Source organism: Numenius arquata, chromosome 2 (assembly GCF_964106895.1).
Source record: "Numenius arquata chromosome 2, bNumArq3.hap1.1, whole genome shotgun sequence".
Classification (NCBI taxonomy): domain Eukaryota; kingdom Metazoa; phylum Chordata; class Aves; order Charadriiformes; family Scolopacidae; genus Numenius; species Numenius arquata.
The window spans coordinates 7,720,118-7,737,434 of record NC_133577.1 but is presented as its reverse complement, the minus strand read 5'-3'; the positions used below and the strand labels follow the sequence as shown (position 1 = coordinate 7,737,434).

Below are 17,317 nucleotides of genomic sequence, written 5' to 3'. Positions count from 1 at the left end.
ATGTTGGCTGGCACACATTTAAAAACAGCTTAATACCATGGTGGAAAATTGTCTTTTTCCACAACAGTAAAAAGGTAGAGAAACTGGTCCTCAAGTGGAAGCTGTTAACAAGAGAACATTATAATCTGGGAAAAAATAACCAAACAGGTCACATTCTACGACATCCAGTATTCTCAGTTCCAGGCAGACTTTTGTATTCCTTTGGTTCAAAAAATTCAGAAGCCCGGTTAGAACTTTGTGCTGTGACTAAATGTGTCAGACATGATGATATTTTTATAGAAGTTGTCGGAGTGAGGATTGCAGTATCCCTTGACCTTGTCAATAACCTGGTGGACAGGGATGATTGATGTCTGTTCTCCATCCTCTTGGGCAAATTTTGAAGATGGCTTGTTGAGAAAAACATTCTCTAGGAAGAGGAAAAAGCAACAAGAAGTCAGGGCTTCATAAGCAAAGTCATAGTTTAAGAGGTGTGTCACTCCCACATAGATATGCCTTCAATTGCCACTACTGCTGAATGAAATTACTGCCCTAAAAGCTAGCAAACAACTTTTTGGCTTGGCATTGGTTCTTCTAAATTCTTTTTAGACGCCTGGTTTTGTGGGCAGACTGCTCAGGTCTATCTTAAAATTATCCCCCTATTATTATACATAAGGTGTAACTGACTCCTATGACCCCTTAATATATTAATTTACTGTTGATGCTTTGAATCTTACAAACTAAAAAACATTTCAAGAGCACTGGCAAAGGGGTGACCTCCATAACATCTCATAAATAATATCTTCATATAATAAAATAGTGGAAAATGACAGTGAATGGATTTAATTATGTCAACAGTGGAGGTTTTAAGCTATGCACAGAAATGTATTCTGTGCAGAATGTAGCAGAAGATGACTTGCATCTTATATAAGATAACCAGAGCCAAAACTGGCCTAAACTTTTCCATAATGTGGAGGGTACAGATTGAACACCCTCCTGTGGGGGGGGGCGGGGGGAAGATGCAGAAAACTGGCATCCCTTCAGAGTTCATGTGCTGTAAGCCAAGGGTGGAGCTGAAGAGTAAAAGACAATTCCCGTCCGGGGCTGGGAAAGTCTGCTTCAGCGACTAACGGTATTGCTGTTCGGAGAACGGTCAGTAGGTAGAGCTCATGTCGTGAGCAAGGAAAGGAGAGAGCCCCTATCTCATTTTCTCAAGTACACTGTCCTAATGAGCTTTCTTATCTCTTCCACTGTGGTGAATAAAGGCGGAATTAATTGTCTTAATCCAGGCAAGGTTTGGACCATCACAAGTAAGATGGAGTATCCTGTGAAGCAAAGTTTTCTACAAGTGACATTTTTGATGGCTGTTTACAGACCTTGGCAAAATCACATTCAAAATTCCTTGGTAAAGCACCATTTAACTATTTTTCATGTTATTTAAACTAGAATTTAATACAAAAATTGATTCTTATGGAAATAAATCATTAATTAAAAATAAACAGAAAAGTAACCCGCCCCTGCAGAAGTCATGATATCAAGCCATAAAAGAGTAAAGTGTTGCATAAAGGAGAAATGGATTGCAGAATGAGAAATCAAAACAGTTGTACTCATGAAAAAAAGAAACAAGCATGTTCAGGCATATCAGAATGATTTTTTCAAAGCACGCAAGAATGTCCATGAATCGCAGCAAATAACTCCATGTCCAATAGCAAACTGCTGGGTACTGTGTGTCTTTCAAATGTATGCATTTATTAACCAATGGTACTACTTTTTGAAGCTTTTCTACATATTTAGTATCTTATTTCAATGATGAAAAGTTAATTCTTAGTCTTTAGGCAGGGTTTTTGAAATTCCTTGCAAATATGTACACTTTTTTTTTTTTCACAAGGCATTACTACATTGTTAAATATTACTACATTGTTAAATATCAGCTATTTCCTCATGAAATTTGCATGCACAGGAATTACGTAAATCCTTTGAAACCAGTGGGGATCTCTTTTTTTTAGCTCAAGGGGCTTCACACCCAAGTACAGGGTTAAAAACCCGCATCGTTGAAGTAAATGTGATTCGTACCACCAAATTCAGTGCAGAAATAATCTTAACTTCTAATTCATAGAAGTGTTATATATATTATTTTAGTACTACCTACAACAAATTTGTGTCAGACTTGTAGACGTCTGGGCCAAAAGATGCCAAAGTGATTTCTTCCGTCCACCCAGTAGGGTCCACCCAATATTCATGTTCGAGTGAGTGCATTCTGCCTTCAACCAGCAGTTCACAGCATGACTGTCAGGCATATATAGTTTGTCAATCAGACTCACTTCGTGTGGGACTGGATATGAAAAAACTGTGGCTTGAAGACTAATTCCATAATGGCCATAGACTGAATATACAATATCTTAAAATTCCTGTAATAACTTTAAAAAATATAAAACTATTTTCTAGGAGTCAATCAGATTGTTTTTGCTTTTTAATGTATGCTTTAGTGCATGGATGTTCCAACTTAATCTGCTTTCCCTGGACTACTGTACACAGGCATTAATGTCAGGACACGGTCTCTCTTCTAAAATGGTATCTTGCAAATGCTTCATGCCCCATGCAGAGTGCAGACACCCAGAGTTTGAAGCACGCTTATCCTCTGATTCAGCATCATTGGCGCAAGATGTAATAGTGAGAAACAAGCAGCGTTTCTGATTAGCAAAGTCCTGTGTGCCAATGAGGACATCATGCAAATGGCATCCCTCCACCCTGTTCAAACCATGCATTCGACAAAAGCAATTCTCACTTTACCTGTAAGGCTTCACCACTGATGAGGAAAGGGCCTTAGAAGACATTATCTATACCACAAACACATGAATGCTCGTGTCAATTCCAGGGAGCACATTATAACCATATTAACAAGAGTTGCCAAGACATGTAGCTATTAAATTATTTGCCTGCAGTTTAGCTAAGACATCAAAATTATAAGTTTAGCTGTATTAAAAAGCAGAATCTTAATGTTATTTTCTATTATTTTAACAATGTGAGAAGATATGTCAGTATTTGAAAACCTAACGTTATCAAAAATTTCTTTGGCTTATCACAATAAAATGTGTATTTTCAGAGGGTCAAAGCAAAATGTCTTAAAATTTTAAAAATATACAGAAAACTGTGGTATTTTCTTAGTGTCCAATAAACAATCACATTACATACTATGATTACATTACCAACTGCAATCCATTTTAGGAAATAATTTATGCATGGGATTAAGCTCACCACTTCTGAAGAAAGTACATGAGCATGTTCCCAACTGCAAGTTTCTTTTAACTTACTTCTTATCTGGAGCAGTGTTATTGTTTTGAAGAAGAGAACGCATTGCAAGAAGTCCAGCACTAAGTCTCTTTAATTGCCAGACTGATAAAAGGCCCCGAGTCCAACAAAACATTTAAGCACGTTTTCATCATTAATCCCAATACCAAGGGTCTAAGGTTGATCTGCCACGAGTACAAACGAGAATTCTCTGCCTGCAGAATGGAGAATGCTCTGCAGCAGAAAGGGCACGATGCTCTCCTCCTCCACTATTAAATTAATAGTAGCACTGTGATTGGTGGATACCATAGACGATGTTTGTGGAAGACGGCTGACAGAAGTGTCCCTTCACAGGAGAGGGAACTGAAGACAGCCTGTTTAGGACAGCTGGGTGCGTCCCACATCAAACCTGAGGTGGCAGCGGGGACAGGCCACCCCGGTGAGGCAGGTGCCAGCCTTGTGCTCCCTGCGTGGCTGTGAATGGCAGCCCTGACAGCAAGCTCAGGTACACTGGGGAATTTCTAAGACACCGGTCATTCCTATTGTATTCAAAGCAAATGTACTTCATGTATATTCTCGATAATCAAAAAAGATTTACAGTCTTAACATACCTGATGCACAACTTCTCATGCTAATGGATACATTGACTATTGGGTTAGTGGTTACAGCCAAAGAGAATAAGAATGTAATTCTTAAAAAAAAAATGGGAATTCTAGATAAAAATTGTGTGCCTAGCTGAACGTGGTAATTACCATCAACAAAAATAAGAAGGTATTTCCTGGAAACTATGCCACATTTCAAGAAAGGAGACTGTACCATCATAATGAGACCTTGGGGACTCCTGAAAATTATTTATTCTCAAGAAACAGTGGAATTTTCCTTCCAGTAAAATCAGCTGTTTCATACCTAAAACATTGCTTTTAACAAATATTTTAAAGCAAGAAAACACATCTTTGGATTAAATATGTATGCAGATTCTATTTCTGCTGTTTTAGAAGAAGATTCTGTGATGTTATACGACTTTTACAGGACAAAAACATGAGTTCACAGGAACCCAGTAACAAAAAAAATCTGAACTATTTAAGTGATTTTCTGAAATTTTATCTCAGACATAATCCAACAGACTTGCAAATCACTCCAGCTCCTCTCTTTTTGTGCTTCTTTAAAGTGTTCTTAAAATGAGCACATTTTTATGGTGTGATTGGAATACAGATGATACCTTTTATTACATACAACATTGACATCTAAATAAATTAGCAGTAGATATGGCATGCTGTTTGTGGAAGGGAAAAACAATGAATACTCTTGGAAGACAGTATTCGTTTCCAAGTAGCCTCCATGTGTCGCTTCACCTCCGCGTTGCAGTTAAATGGAAGCAGTTTGACCAAGTGAATCAACTTAGATTCACAAGACTTGATTGCTATTTCCAGTTGTGCTGGTAGCTTTTATATTACCTTGAGTGATGAACATCATAGATTCATAGAATTTTTATGGTTGGAAAAGACCTTTAAGATCATGAAGTTCAACTGTGAACCCACCACTGCCACGTTACCACTAAACCGTGTCCCTAAGCATCATGTCTACACATCTTTTAAATACCTCCAGGGATGGTGACTCTACCGCTTCCCTGGGAAGCCTGTTCCAATGCTCCAAGAGACTCTGTCAACCAGTCTCCCAAACGGGTCAAAGTCTACCCTCTGGAAGTCCAGGGTGACAGTTCTACTAACCTGCCTCCTTACTCCTCCAAGAATTGAAAAGTCTATCATTTCATGACCACTATGCCCAGGACAGCCTCCAACCTTCACATCAGCCACAAGTCCTTCTCTGTTTGCAGACAAGAGGCCCAGCAGGGCACCCTCCCTAGTTGGCTTCCTCACCAGCTCTGTCAGGAAGTTATCTTCCACACAATCCAGGAACCTTCTAGACTGTTTCCTCTCTGCTGTGTTGTATTTCCAGCAGATGTCTGGTAAGTTGAAGTTCCCCAGGAGAACAAGTGGTAGTGACTGTGAAACTTCTCCCAGCTGCTTATAGAATATTTTGTCTGCCTCTTGATCCTGGTTGGGTGATCCATAACAGACTCCCACCATGATATCTGCCTTGTTGGCCTTCCCCCTGATTCTTACCAATAAAGACTCAACCCTATTGTCACCATCATTAAGTTCAAGACAATCGAAACACTCCCTAAAATACAGGGGCACCCCACCGCCTCTCCTTCCTGGCCTATCCTTCCTGAAGAGTTTATAGCATGTCATCTCTCTGTGCTTTGGTTACTCTTGTGTTTACAATGGGTTAATAAGACTTACCTTCTTTTAGCCAAAGAGGTGGAAGTGCTATAGAAAAGGTAAGGTTTGCTTTTGTCATGCCTACTTTCTTTAGTACGGGAACATACCCAGATAAGAACTATATGTTGGATGTATTGTATATTAGGTTATGATTCTTATTAAACAGTAACATACATTTTAAAAATACTGAAACTATATAAATTGGTGAAATTTTCTCACATTAGCCCTTGGGTAGAAATTCCTACTGTACCTTTAACATGAAACTACGTATTTACAGATGCACTGTGTTACAGTGCAAGAACTCACCTGTATGGCTGTTCCGTTTGCAATATGTTGTTGTTGTAGATTTTGATTTGGATGTTAAGTAGGTTGAGTTGGAACCAATGGAACTAGAGGATAAGGATTTCCCAAGATTATCAGAACTCTTCTTTATAATATTGGTTGCTGTTTTGCTCCAATCTAAAAATGATTGAAAAGATTTACATAAATAATTACCATAGGCAATAAATGCTCAGTTTATTAAATTATGAACATTTCAGGTATCAGATGCATTTCTTAATGCTACTTATAACAAACAGCCTATCCTTTTCCTGTCACGTAGCTTTGGTTCTTAAGAAACACAAGAATTATTCTAACTTGATTTACTTTGTTGTTTACCACGGTAGTAAAAATTGGTTGCTCTAACACTCTAAATATAATTTTGTTGGATGACAGAACTGTAAGAACGACCCAGCTTTCCAGGCTGCAGGAGAGCAGTGAAGATCTGCAGCAGTATCAGACTGCCAAAGTTTCATCACCTGAACAGAGAAATCTGAAGGGACGGACAGGGAAGGGAAGGATAGGAGCATTTACAGTGGTCTTATTGTTTGACGGCTTGATCTGCTAGGGTAGATACCACATACTAGTGTGTTTGCACTTGTTATAGGGTTTAGCATATTGGTGGATTATTAAAAAACAATGAATAATAATGGTTATTTAGTAGTTCACATTTGAATCATTTTGTCTGAACCATGAACACAATAGGCTCTCATACTGGAACAGCTTCCAAAATTAAATTAAATAACTAATACCAATAAACTTACTGAGGAAAACTGACACTGAAAAACTCATCATGTGTCCCAATACCGGTAGAATAAATATATCTAACTACTTTTGTATTGTATACTTGGAGGTAGGTACAGGTAGTTTCACGCTTTAGTCTTGTTGCTGTAATTGACTGTACTGCAATAAAATTCACAAAAGGGAAGAGAAGTCCAAACTAAAGACACATGGGCCACTTTAGCCTTGATTTAAATCAAGACAAATATTTTATCCTTGATAATTGCTATAGGGTATAGGTTATCCTTTCTTTGATCTAGCTGTGGCAGCGTTGCAAGGCCCTGCCTTGTTTTTTTTCTTGCTTTATCATAACATGTCCTAAAGTACATTTCAGTTGGATAGGTATGCAAGTTCACATTTGGCCTATATTTCACTGTTCTGCCTGAAAACTGTGTCAGGTTCATGAAGAATAAAATCAGTCAGTGGTGATGGACTGGTTAATGTTAGGCATAATGACAGCACATCAACTGTACCAATGAAGTACTCAAATCCTTCAGGTTTTTTATTTCTATCATACCCACAAGCTGCCCAACAGCAGCATAAAAATCTGGAAATAATTTGATCTGTGTTTTCCAGTTGAGGAGTTACAGCATGAACCACATGGAAACTGAACATACGAAACAATCTGGATGCCTGATCAGAATGAATATGCTTTTCCTAATTTGTGTGAACTCATTAACTCAGGTTTTCTTACTACAAAGTGAAAGCATAAATGTTTTATAGCGTACAATGAGAATGCACTCTCAAAAAAAGCAGAGCAAGACAAAGAAAAGTCTTGATGGCAAAGCAGTTAAAACCTTGAAACAAACCTTGGATGCCAAGAGAGAAAGGACACAAGGGTGTTTGGAGCACTGTTATTATCCGGGATAGACTGGCTTATTTTACCAGGCAATGAGCTTATGCCACCTTACACCAACTGCAAATTTCAACCCTGGTCATTGAGCAAGAGCCATATGAACGAGAACTATATGGTCCAAAATCATTACATCATAAGGCAAGCCAAGATACAGTTGCCTAAACACAGGAGTCTAATGCCATCTGAGATGTCCAAAGGTGCAGGAGGTTATGAACACAGTGTACTGAGTGTTGCATTTCAGTGTCCAAACCAACCGTTCTCCTGTCTCTCTGAGAGTTACCGATAAAGATGAACTTCAATTCTGGAACCAAATCAGGCTTCTGCCAAAGGAATTTCCTATGTTTTTGAGTCTCTAATGGTCACTCTGAATTATATGGTAAAGGACAGAACAGTTTGAAAAGGCAAAGATAAAGGCAAAAAACCTCCAGGTATTTCTATCCTCTTAAGAGTTGCTCCTGCATCAACCTAACAGTCCACACAATTCAGTCAGCATACTGTAATGTAGGAGAAAAGCAGTAAGATTGCCTTTTGAATGATGGAGTTTGAATCTCTGGGTCTTTTTTTTTTTTTTTTTTTTTTTTCAGGGTCCAAAGGGCCTTCCAAAACCATGCTCACAGCACTACAAAATTTACCAGCTGCCTTCAGTGGAAAACTGAAAGAGAAGACTTGAGAATTTTTATGAAGTGATATCTGAAAAGTCCCTTGGCAATTGTTAGCACTGAACTGAAAGCCTATGATTAATCTATTTTTCCACATCTCTGGCTTACATTCTGTTATATTAAAAATAACATAGCGAGCTGTTCACCTGGACTTTTATGGACTACTGCAGCACCTAAGGAGGGGAGCTGTGAACTGCTTTTACCTGAATTGTCTGCCAGTCGGAATCTGCCACAACAGAGATGTCTCCTCCATTGTTTCTGCACATTTTCTTTCATGGCACAATGGAATACAAATATAAATAAACCTGTGACAAAAGCAAATAAACAGCAAATGAAGAATGTATGTATAAACAGACAAATAGATTAACTAAAATCTTCTAACAAAAGACTATGAAGTATAAGCAAAGGAAAATCCTCTTAAACGTTTCTTATTGTCATCTATGCCTCATTTAGGAGATATGAAAATTAATTAAAGCTTTCCCATCCTCTAGCTGCTATATAAGTGCTTGGGATATCAGAAGAGAGAGAACAGGATGCCTTCTATTGACACTGTTGATTTAGATACGGCTCAGAGTGGATCTTTTAATTTTTTATTTTTTTTTTTGGTTTAGAGGAAAATAATTAAAAGGTTTTGTCTTTGAACCAAATGAGTATTTTGCAACAGCAAGAACCAGATTGCAAAGTAAATACAGACACTATTATATTAGCAAGAAGATATTTTATCTCCTTCTGTTCCATATTTACAGAACTGTGGGCTGGAGTCTTTGAAAACCAGAAGTCTTGTAATTGGCACTAAAGAGTGCCCTGAAAAAGCATGCTTGGATGTATGTGCATCACATGCATGTACTTGAAATGACTATGAAAATGGTAAGAATATGTTCACAAGTACTAATTACTACTTACTTCTGAAGAAAATTACCTGGTTTGTGCATGCAATTGCAATAAATGTGTTTTAACAAAGTTTTTGTAGAGTTCATGTTTCTCAAGCAACCATATAATCTTTATTTTCAAGACTGAAGTTAAGCATCTACCATGTGGTAGAGAAGGTCTTAACTGGGTGTATGGTATGATTTCATCATTCTACAGAGATACTTCAGAGCTAAATATAGAAGTTGGAAATCTCATATGCTCCTGGCGCTTCCCAGGCAGGCACTGGTTGTGGAATCTTCCGTCGTTCTCCAGCTTGGCCTGTTCTTGTTTTACTTTTATTCACTGGGAGAGAGCCAATCTGGGGCTGAACACCTGATGGCAAAATGTTACCACCAAATCCCTCATGATTATAACTTAAACATGAATTACTGCTACATAAAGTGGGTGAACAGGCTTCAGTGCCATCCTCTGAGACTGTTCCTTTATGATTATCATGAATAGCTCCATATGCTAAAGCAGATTATGTTTCAGCTGGCAGAACACAATCGCAGGGTATAACTTAGAAAAAACTGCTCTGGAGCATAAAATTATCTTCTCTCCTCCAAAGTACCGAGGTCTAATTTTGCATGAATTCTTGTCATTGAACTGGACTTGTATTTGGCGTCAGGCCAGGCTCCGACCACTGAGTTCAGTTAACTTTAGGTAAAGGTTGTGTCATGAAACATTTTTTGCAAAATTTTTCATGAGATGATGGGTTAAAAAAAAAGAGAAGCACAATTTAAGGAAGACAAACATACCTTAATGCATCCCATATGCAAGCTCTATTGAATTATGGTTACTATGTTTGCGTTTAGTAAAATATTTCTGTGTGTGATTTCTTTTAAGCACAGAGTAATTCCAATGCAGTCACTAGAAGCTCTTACAGGCTTAAAGTCATGCAGCTGTTTGTGGCCCAAAGTACCTCTTAGGATGTCTGTACAGCTATAAACTTACTAAATTGATGCTTAATTAAATTGTGATGAATGTTTGGAATATTCTGAATGGTTAAAAAAGAAAATGCGTATGTCTATAGTAATACAGAACGAATGTACTGCATTAAGTACTTTGCCTTTGCCCTGTCTGGGCTTGGTCTCTGAATTTTTTTTTTCTCTGTATTTCATTATTCATTAAGTTTACAATGTGCTTTAGTAATACAGCTTTGGTTTTGTTTCCCAGAGCCAAATCAGACCCTAGGCTTGGCTCTAGCTTGGCTCTGACTTGTAAGTTTTTGGCTTGCCCAGGCATATATATAAAATGAGCAGCCAAAAAAGAGATGTTCCCAGATATTTTATTCTGAGCATCAAAGAGAGAAAAATCATTTCCTATGTAGATGAAATAGCAAAGTACAGTAACACCAGTAGTTGCTGCGATTTACTTTTTCACTGCCAGTGCACAGAAAACTAGGTTGATGGAGGCTTCTGGTACAGCTTAAAATACTAGCGCAGTTTTCAAAAACTTGCGAGAGAGAATAAACATATTTACTGAGGGCTGAATAATTAAGCTCATGCTAATACTGATGAAAGAATCGCCATACTGAACTGCTTTTCGCTGCTACGAAACGCTCCCAGACACAAATCCTAAATTTTTTTTTGCTCCGTTCCATCCCCTTATTGCTACATGTGCACTACACCAGTTGTATGTGATTTTAAACATCCTATTTCTTGTTTCTTTAGCTTTGCCTAGCTCTTTCTGACACAGCAATAAGCATTTTCAGATACGGGATTGCTATCTTCCTGTGCTTGATATGACAGGCCTGAACATATACTGTGCCATCTTTGCTACCAGAATCTGTGAAAAGCTCATCACTCTTCTTCTTTTTACATTTACTCCTCGGGTTTTTCAGTTTCATCTTCTGACTTAACTGCCTTCCAAATATTCATTCTTCCGTTGAACAGTGCTATTACCCCACAGAGACTTAAGCAGCGGTGATCAACCTTGTGCACACTGCACATGCAAGCTTAATTGATTGCACTGGAAATTCTGGTTACAGAGAATTGTTGAATTTGATCCTTGGCCTGCTTTTCAGAGTTTTACTCTTTTTTCATGTTCTTCCCATACTTCTAATCTCTCTAGGCCCTTCTGAATTTCTAACATGGACACATTGCAGCAGATACTTCATATGCTGCTAGGGGAGTATCAGAATTTGTCCTTTGGAAGAAAAGTCTTTAGTAAGAACAATTCCAAACAATTTCTGCCATTTTGCCTAGCATTTTAGGTTGAAACTGACCCAAACCAAAAGCCACAACATTATTCTCTTTCCACGAAAGCTCAATAAATCTCTTAGCACAGTAAATGCGTCTCAACTGTAACAGATAAAATCCACACAGTGTAACATTAAGTACTTTTTCCATAAAAGGAAGATATTTTGCTGACCTTGGGAAAATTTATTTTTTATCTCAATATTTGTGTGCATAACACACGTTCCTCCAATGACATTCTTGGGTTTGTTCTTTGTTATTTTTTGGGGGGGCAAATTTATTTTTTCTATCAATGTGTGCGTGGTATAACATATGCCCTCCCATGACCTTCTTGGGTTTTTCTTCTTGTTATGTTTTTAATTGTTCTTTATTAGTGGGTAGGGCAAGCGGAGGTGGAGATTCGTCATTTGGTACAGACGCAAATTTCAACTCTGAGTTGAAAGTCTTTTAAATGTCAGCTATATAGCTCTGTAATTTATAACTATTTGACTGCAATTTATAGCATTTTTCAGAAGGATTAACTACATTGGAAAAATAAAATATTCAAAACATCAGTAAAGGAAACAAAAATAAGCTGACTGTAACGGTCACTGGATTTTCCTTAAAGAACCAAGGAATATTTCATATCTCTGTGCTATCTCTCCACATTGAAAAAGGACTGAATTTTGTTTTATGAGCTTCTCATGCCATAATAAAACAGTTACGAGCTTTACAGATTCCCTGCAAGAATAAATTAAAGGAAAGAGGCTTCCTATACTCATTATAATCAGTGAAAGGAAATGTTGAAGGTCATATAGCACCTATCTCAACAGAGATCACTTCGGACTGTTAGCTAGGAATAGCATCACTTATAATACAGTGCATTTTATGGAAAAGACCTTGAAACATTAATTAATTTAACTAAGATATTCAACCCATATATAGTTGGTATCATTATTCTGCATAAGGGGAAACTAATGAGGGTTTAGTATCAAGGAAAAATCTAGACAGCTTGGATTTGAGTTCCCTGGTCAAATCGTCGGACATAATATGTCCCGGAACAGCAGCATCTCAAATATTATTTTTTCACAGGAAAGAAATTCATCTTACCTTGCAATGAATTGAAAATTGAGAAGAGGTACAGGAAAGGAAGAGTTAAGGGACCCCAGGCAAAAAAGGCAAAGCCCCATGTCATGCCCAGGAGGAAGGTCAGGCTGACCACACTTCGGAGGTTCCTCAAGATCTCTTCCTTCAGGCTCCGATTAGTTCTTTTCCCATTCCTCCCACAAATCTGCACCATCACCACAATAAACATGGCAACATTCATCAGAAACATGATTCCAAAGTAGCCGGCACAAGTCACATAAAACACAACTTCATTCTTGATCCAGCAGCTGTGAAAAAAATACAAAAATATCATAATTTTTAGATAACGCAAACTATCCTCCAATTATTTATAGGGCTACAAGGAAAGTCAGTCTATGTGTGATACCACTGATGCAGACCTCTACTTGGAAATGTATCCTTTGTCCTTTTTCTGTTTGTAAATAGGATGAAGACCAGCGGCATCTTAAGTGGCTATGGCCTACAGTATAATCATGTCAGAAATCTGAGGGTTGTACTGCATTTTAGTTAAAACTAATTAAAAAGGAAAGCTGACCTCAGATACAAGCTGTGGGAACTACAAACCCATCATGGAAAATTTATACTTAGTATGCGTGGCATACTTTTCATCTGTGTGAAGCACTGGATGCCTTAGTAACAGAACGGGCAAACTTGGATCTTTGGTATTAAAATCTCAAGTTTCTGCCACTTGATCTAAAGAATAACTCGTACATCTCTGGAGAAGAAGCAGGATGGGTAGTCCTTTGAGGTAGCCATTAGACAGTCAGCCATGTAGCTTCTTCCTCTAGCAGCAACTGACTGGAATGCTTAGCACGATACTTTAATAAAAATACAGAATGACATTTTTATTTATCAGGACAAAGCTTTGCCAGGCAAGGAACAGAAAACAAGGTAACAGTCATATAAAAATTTTAGCATTTGGAGGTTATTATCTGGACATCAAGAGAAGAACATAGAAAGCTATTAAACTACATTGACAAAAGGCTGGTTTATTTACAAAACAGACTATTTTCATACTACTTCTTTCTTTGCTCTTACCGAGAAGATACAGCTTTCATTTAAGATAAACCAAACCAGGTATTTTTATTTTATTTTGATGACAAAACTTATAAATTATTCTTTTGCCAGAGGAACATTTGTACCTGGCATTGGGTCATGTAGATTTTGCTACAATTTTCCTTATCTCCTTCTTCACATCTCAAATTAAAGTAATTTAGAATTTGATTTTGCCCACTTTGCTTGTTTAATGCACCTCTGACTTTTCCAAAGCAGTCTGACTGATGTTAATATTTTTTTTTTCAGATTGTAAATGCTAAATAGTAAGAGATTAAAAGAAATACTCACAAGTCATCTCCTCCTTGCCCATTAACATCTTTGCCATATAACTCTTTGCCATAAATATGACTTGCATTTGTATTAGCACTTGCTAAAACAATTGCTATCACCAGAGCTGGCAAACCTGTAACACAAGAAAACCTGTAGTTTGCTTTCAAATCTCCTAAACCTTTAAAATAATCAGACAAAACGGAATTATTGATGTCTCCATCCCTCTTGCTTTAGTACAGAGTATCCCAAGGTGGTTCTGTGTCAGAAAACTGCACAGAGAAGTAGAAGGAAACAATTTTTCAAACAGTAAAAATGTATAAAAATATAAGCATTTAATGGGCATTAATGAATAAGCCTCATAATGTTCTGTAAGGTAGAAAATGCTATCTTAGTATGCCATACGGAAGCTAAAGTAAAATAATCTCTCTTAATTACCCAAAGTTAAATTTGAAATTGCAAATTTAGGCTCTCATAATGTAGTGAGAAGAAGATTAACAAACTATTTTAAAAATAAGATCTAATGGAGGGATGGCATTGGGATTTTTTTATGGGATTTTTTTTTCCAGAAATGCTAATGTCACTCGATTAGGCTGGGGAACTGAGGAACATGAACTTGAACCTGTAATTTCTCCACTGCTTCTCTCAACTGTAAATTTCTTCTCTTTTTCTACAGCATTATATATCCTTCACTTAAATGTGTCCCCCCAAAAATCAAGCAAACTACATATTTTTTTCAATAATAAGGTAAAGGCAATATTTTTGGAAAATAGACAACTATGCAGAAGAGAACTCTGTGCAGAGAGGTACAGTTCACACAAAAGAAACGTACGTTTCCTGACATGCCTTATTTACACATCTTATCCTTGCTGTGACAAAACAGATTCAAAGGGGAAGAGGTTAATTTGCTTTTCCGACCACTCAGTCCTTGTCCTCTGCTGAGGTTGCCAAAGAGGATGCTAGTTGCCAATGGAAAGACATCAATTTTCAGTTGGACTGAGGTCAGTGCTCTAGCCATGAGGTTAATGGCTTTGTATTGTGTTGTATTATTTCAAACACAATATGTGCATTCAGGCAGAAGGCACAGATCCCTGATATAGAAGAAAAATGAAGAATAAAAGCCTTGCTGCCTGAGCCTCGCAGTTATTTTTCAGCATTACGTTTTCCATTTCAGTCCTGCAGCGTACACTGCTTAGGGCAGGCAGGATCTCTCTGTGGTTTAAACACTGTGCAGAAGCTCAGGAAATTTTGGTTGTTTCTGATTCTGCCATAGGCTTTGTACGTGTTGGCAAGAAACTTGAAGCTGGATGGAAGGCTTTTTGAAAGCCAATGCAAAGATCTCCATAGGCTTTGTAGCAACTGCAAGAGTTTCTGAATTCATTGTGTGCCACAGCTCTCCATCGCTGATATGACACTAACATTTCCCCCCTCCCGTTCTGGCCTCTCTGGAAAGTAAGACCAGTTTATCTGGTCGCTCCACTCCTCCTCGGGCTGTGAGCTGCTCTGGGTGGAGAGTGCCAGTTACGGTGTATTTGCACACAATCATACCGGGCAACGCAGCGGTGGGGAGGGCTGGCTGTACCCCGGCACTGCCACGTGGAGCTGATTGTCATTCTGCTCTGCCTTTGTGTAGCATCCTTTCGAAATACATGCTATGTAAATACTGCATCTGCCCAACTTACCCCAGCCAATGATGCAAAACTTCAGTATATATCGCCGTATATAGGTGTTGAACACTTTCACTAGAGCGATGTACATATGAACAGCTTCCAGTCCCATCCACGTAAAGGTGGCCAGCAGAAAAAAGTGCAAAAGTGCAGCTACAGCTATGCAGAGGCCATCTATGTCAAATGATGCAATCCAACCATCAAGCAAGAAGATCAGGTTAAGAAACAGCAGGGCTGTGCTCAAATTCATCAGGATTTTGGATGGATAATCTCTTCGCAACTTCCTAATGAGAGAAATATGGGTGCATATGATTAATTGTCTTGAATCACCCAAGCTGCTTACAGCAGCTGGGTTTACCAGTTTACAAAGTAAATAAAATCTCAGGGATCTCCCTCCTAGCTGTAAGCCTTTTTGGCAATAAGGCATAGTGATCTGTATGTCTGTGTGATATCACTGAAGGCTTCTGCTCTACGTGGTGGGGGAAACCCACCACTTTCTTTGGGCCCTTAATGAGCTACTTAACTGCCACAATATTTTAGCAGCTGATTTATTAGTAAAAAGCTTTCAAATTAAATATAATGCAATGTGTTTTGTACTTCAAATGAAGACTGAAGAAAAAGAAAACTCAAAATACAGCTGACCAGAAGCTAATATCTTGTCATTTTATATGTAAATCTTTACTTAATTTTTGGAATATATTTTCCAGAGCATGATGTTTTCTGTTTGCTTGTTTGGTTTTGTTGTTGTTTGGTTTGGTATTGTTGTTGGTTGGTTGGTTGGTTTTGGGGTTTTTTTTTGCTTAATAATAGGATCTCAGGAAGATCGAAGATCACGTCAATTTTCTGTTTTAACTGATACACATTGAAATGTATGAACCGAAGGGCAAGCTAACAATTCCTGCCATCTATGACCATAACATTATACCATAGGTAATGCAATAGGAATGCAATCATTGAACATATTTAGAACTTGAAAACCCCAGTCCCCTCTCCCCCCCTCCGCAGTGAACTGTCCTTCTTCAGCAGCTACTCTGTCCTGTCCTGTCACAGGCAGAATGGTTCCTTTGTGTTGACATGACTTCATCTTCTCTTTTCACTGTTTGCAGGACTGTATCACTTCAAAACTTTTGTATTCCCTTGAGTCACTTTCCCATTTCAGTAGGACTGCTGTTGAAATTGTTGTAACACTTCACAATTTATCTTGATTTTATTTCTCTTCCCACTGACTTCTGAAGGGCTTTAGGTTGTAATTGTTTTCAATGGAAGTTCCTCTTTTTATACTTGGGACTTGTTTTGCTCACACATGCATGATTTGTTTTGTTTTCACAAAAAGCCTGGTTGTGGATTTTAAAATAATATGTATCTGTTTAGAATCTAGAGGATGCTATACTCCCAATAGAGAAAATTCTGAGACACGTTGGCCTTGCTGCCCAGGCTGAGCAGCACAACATGTAGGAAAAAAGAGGAAAGAGCCTGAACTTATGTCCCCGTGAAAAAATTTCCACTAACGACATTGTGACCATGATTTTGCAGCTATTTTTTTTTTAAACATAGATTCCCCTTCCTAGACAAGTAAACCACATGAAGCTTATAACTAATTTATTGTATTCATCACATACAGGTAGTTCCTTTGTGATGTTTTTCATGGAACTAATACTTACTCGAATGCAATATATGTCAGAAGAGTTGCAGCTGAAAATATAGCAGATATTCCACAGCCTATGTAAGTGATAAAAGTGAGGACCTTGGTGTTCTGTGGGTCTATTTGTGTGACGGTTCTCTGAAGGTCCTACGTGAGAGAGGAGGAAGAGGCATCAGTTATAGCAAACACCTTTTCCGTGAGCACAACACTATTTCTCGGTAATCTGTCAAGTAAAATTCAAAAGCACTTTGGCAATACCACTATAACCCTGACACTAGGGTTCACGTTTGCTGAGTATCCTCAGTCTATAGTCGT

At 38.0% G+C, this 17,317-nt stretch overlaps 1 protein-coding gene across 1 annotated transcript in view; it reads right to left on the bottom strand.

Annotated features, from left to right (window-relative positions):
• Positions 1-227: 227 nt before the first annotated feature.
• The window catches only part of ADGRG6 (adhesion G protein-coupled receptor G6), a 107,131-nt gene continuing 90,041 nt past the window's right edge, over positions 228-17,317 (bottom strand). The window contains exons 18-24 of the mRNA XM_074168210.1: positions 17,022-17,149; positions 15,376-15,644; positions 13,715-13,829; positions 12,356-12,639; positions 8,363-8,464; positions 5,853-6,005; positions 228-406 (exon numbers count right to left, since the gene is read on the bottom strand). Coding sequence (XP_074024311.1) covers positions 228-406; positions 5,853-6,005; positions 8,363-8,464; positions 12,356-12,639; positions 13,715-13,829; positions 15,376-15,644; positions 17,022-17,149 — 1,230 coding nt within the window. The remainder of the gene's footprint in view (positions 407-5,852; positions 6,006-8,362; positions 8,465-12,355; positions 12,640-13,714; positions 13,830-15,375; positions 15,645-17,021; positions 17,150-17,317) is intronic.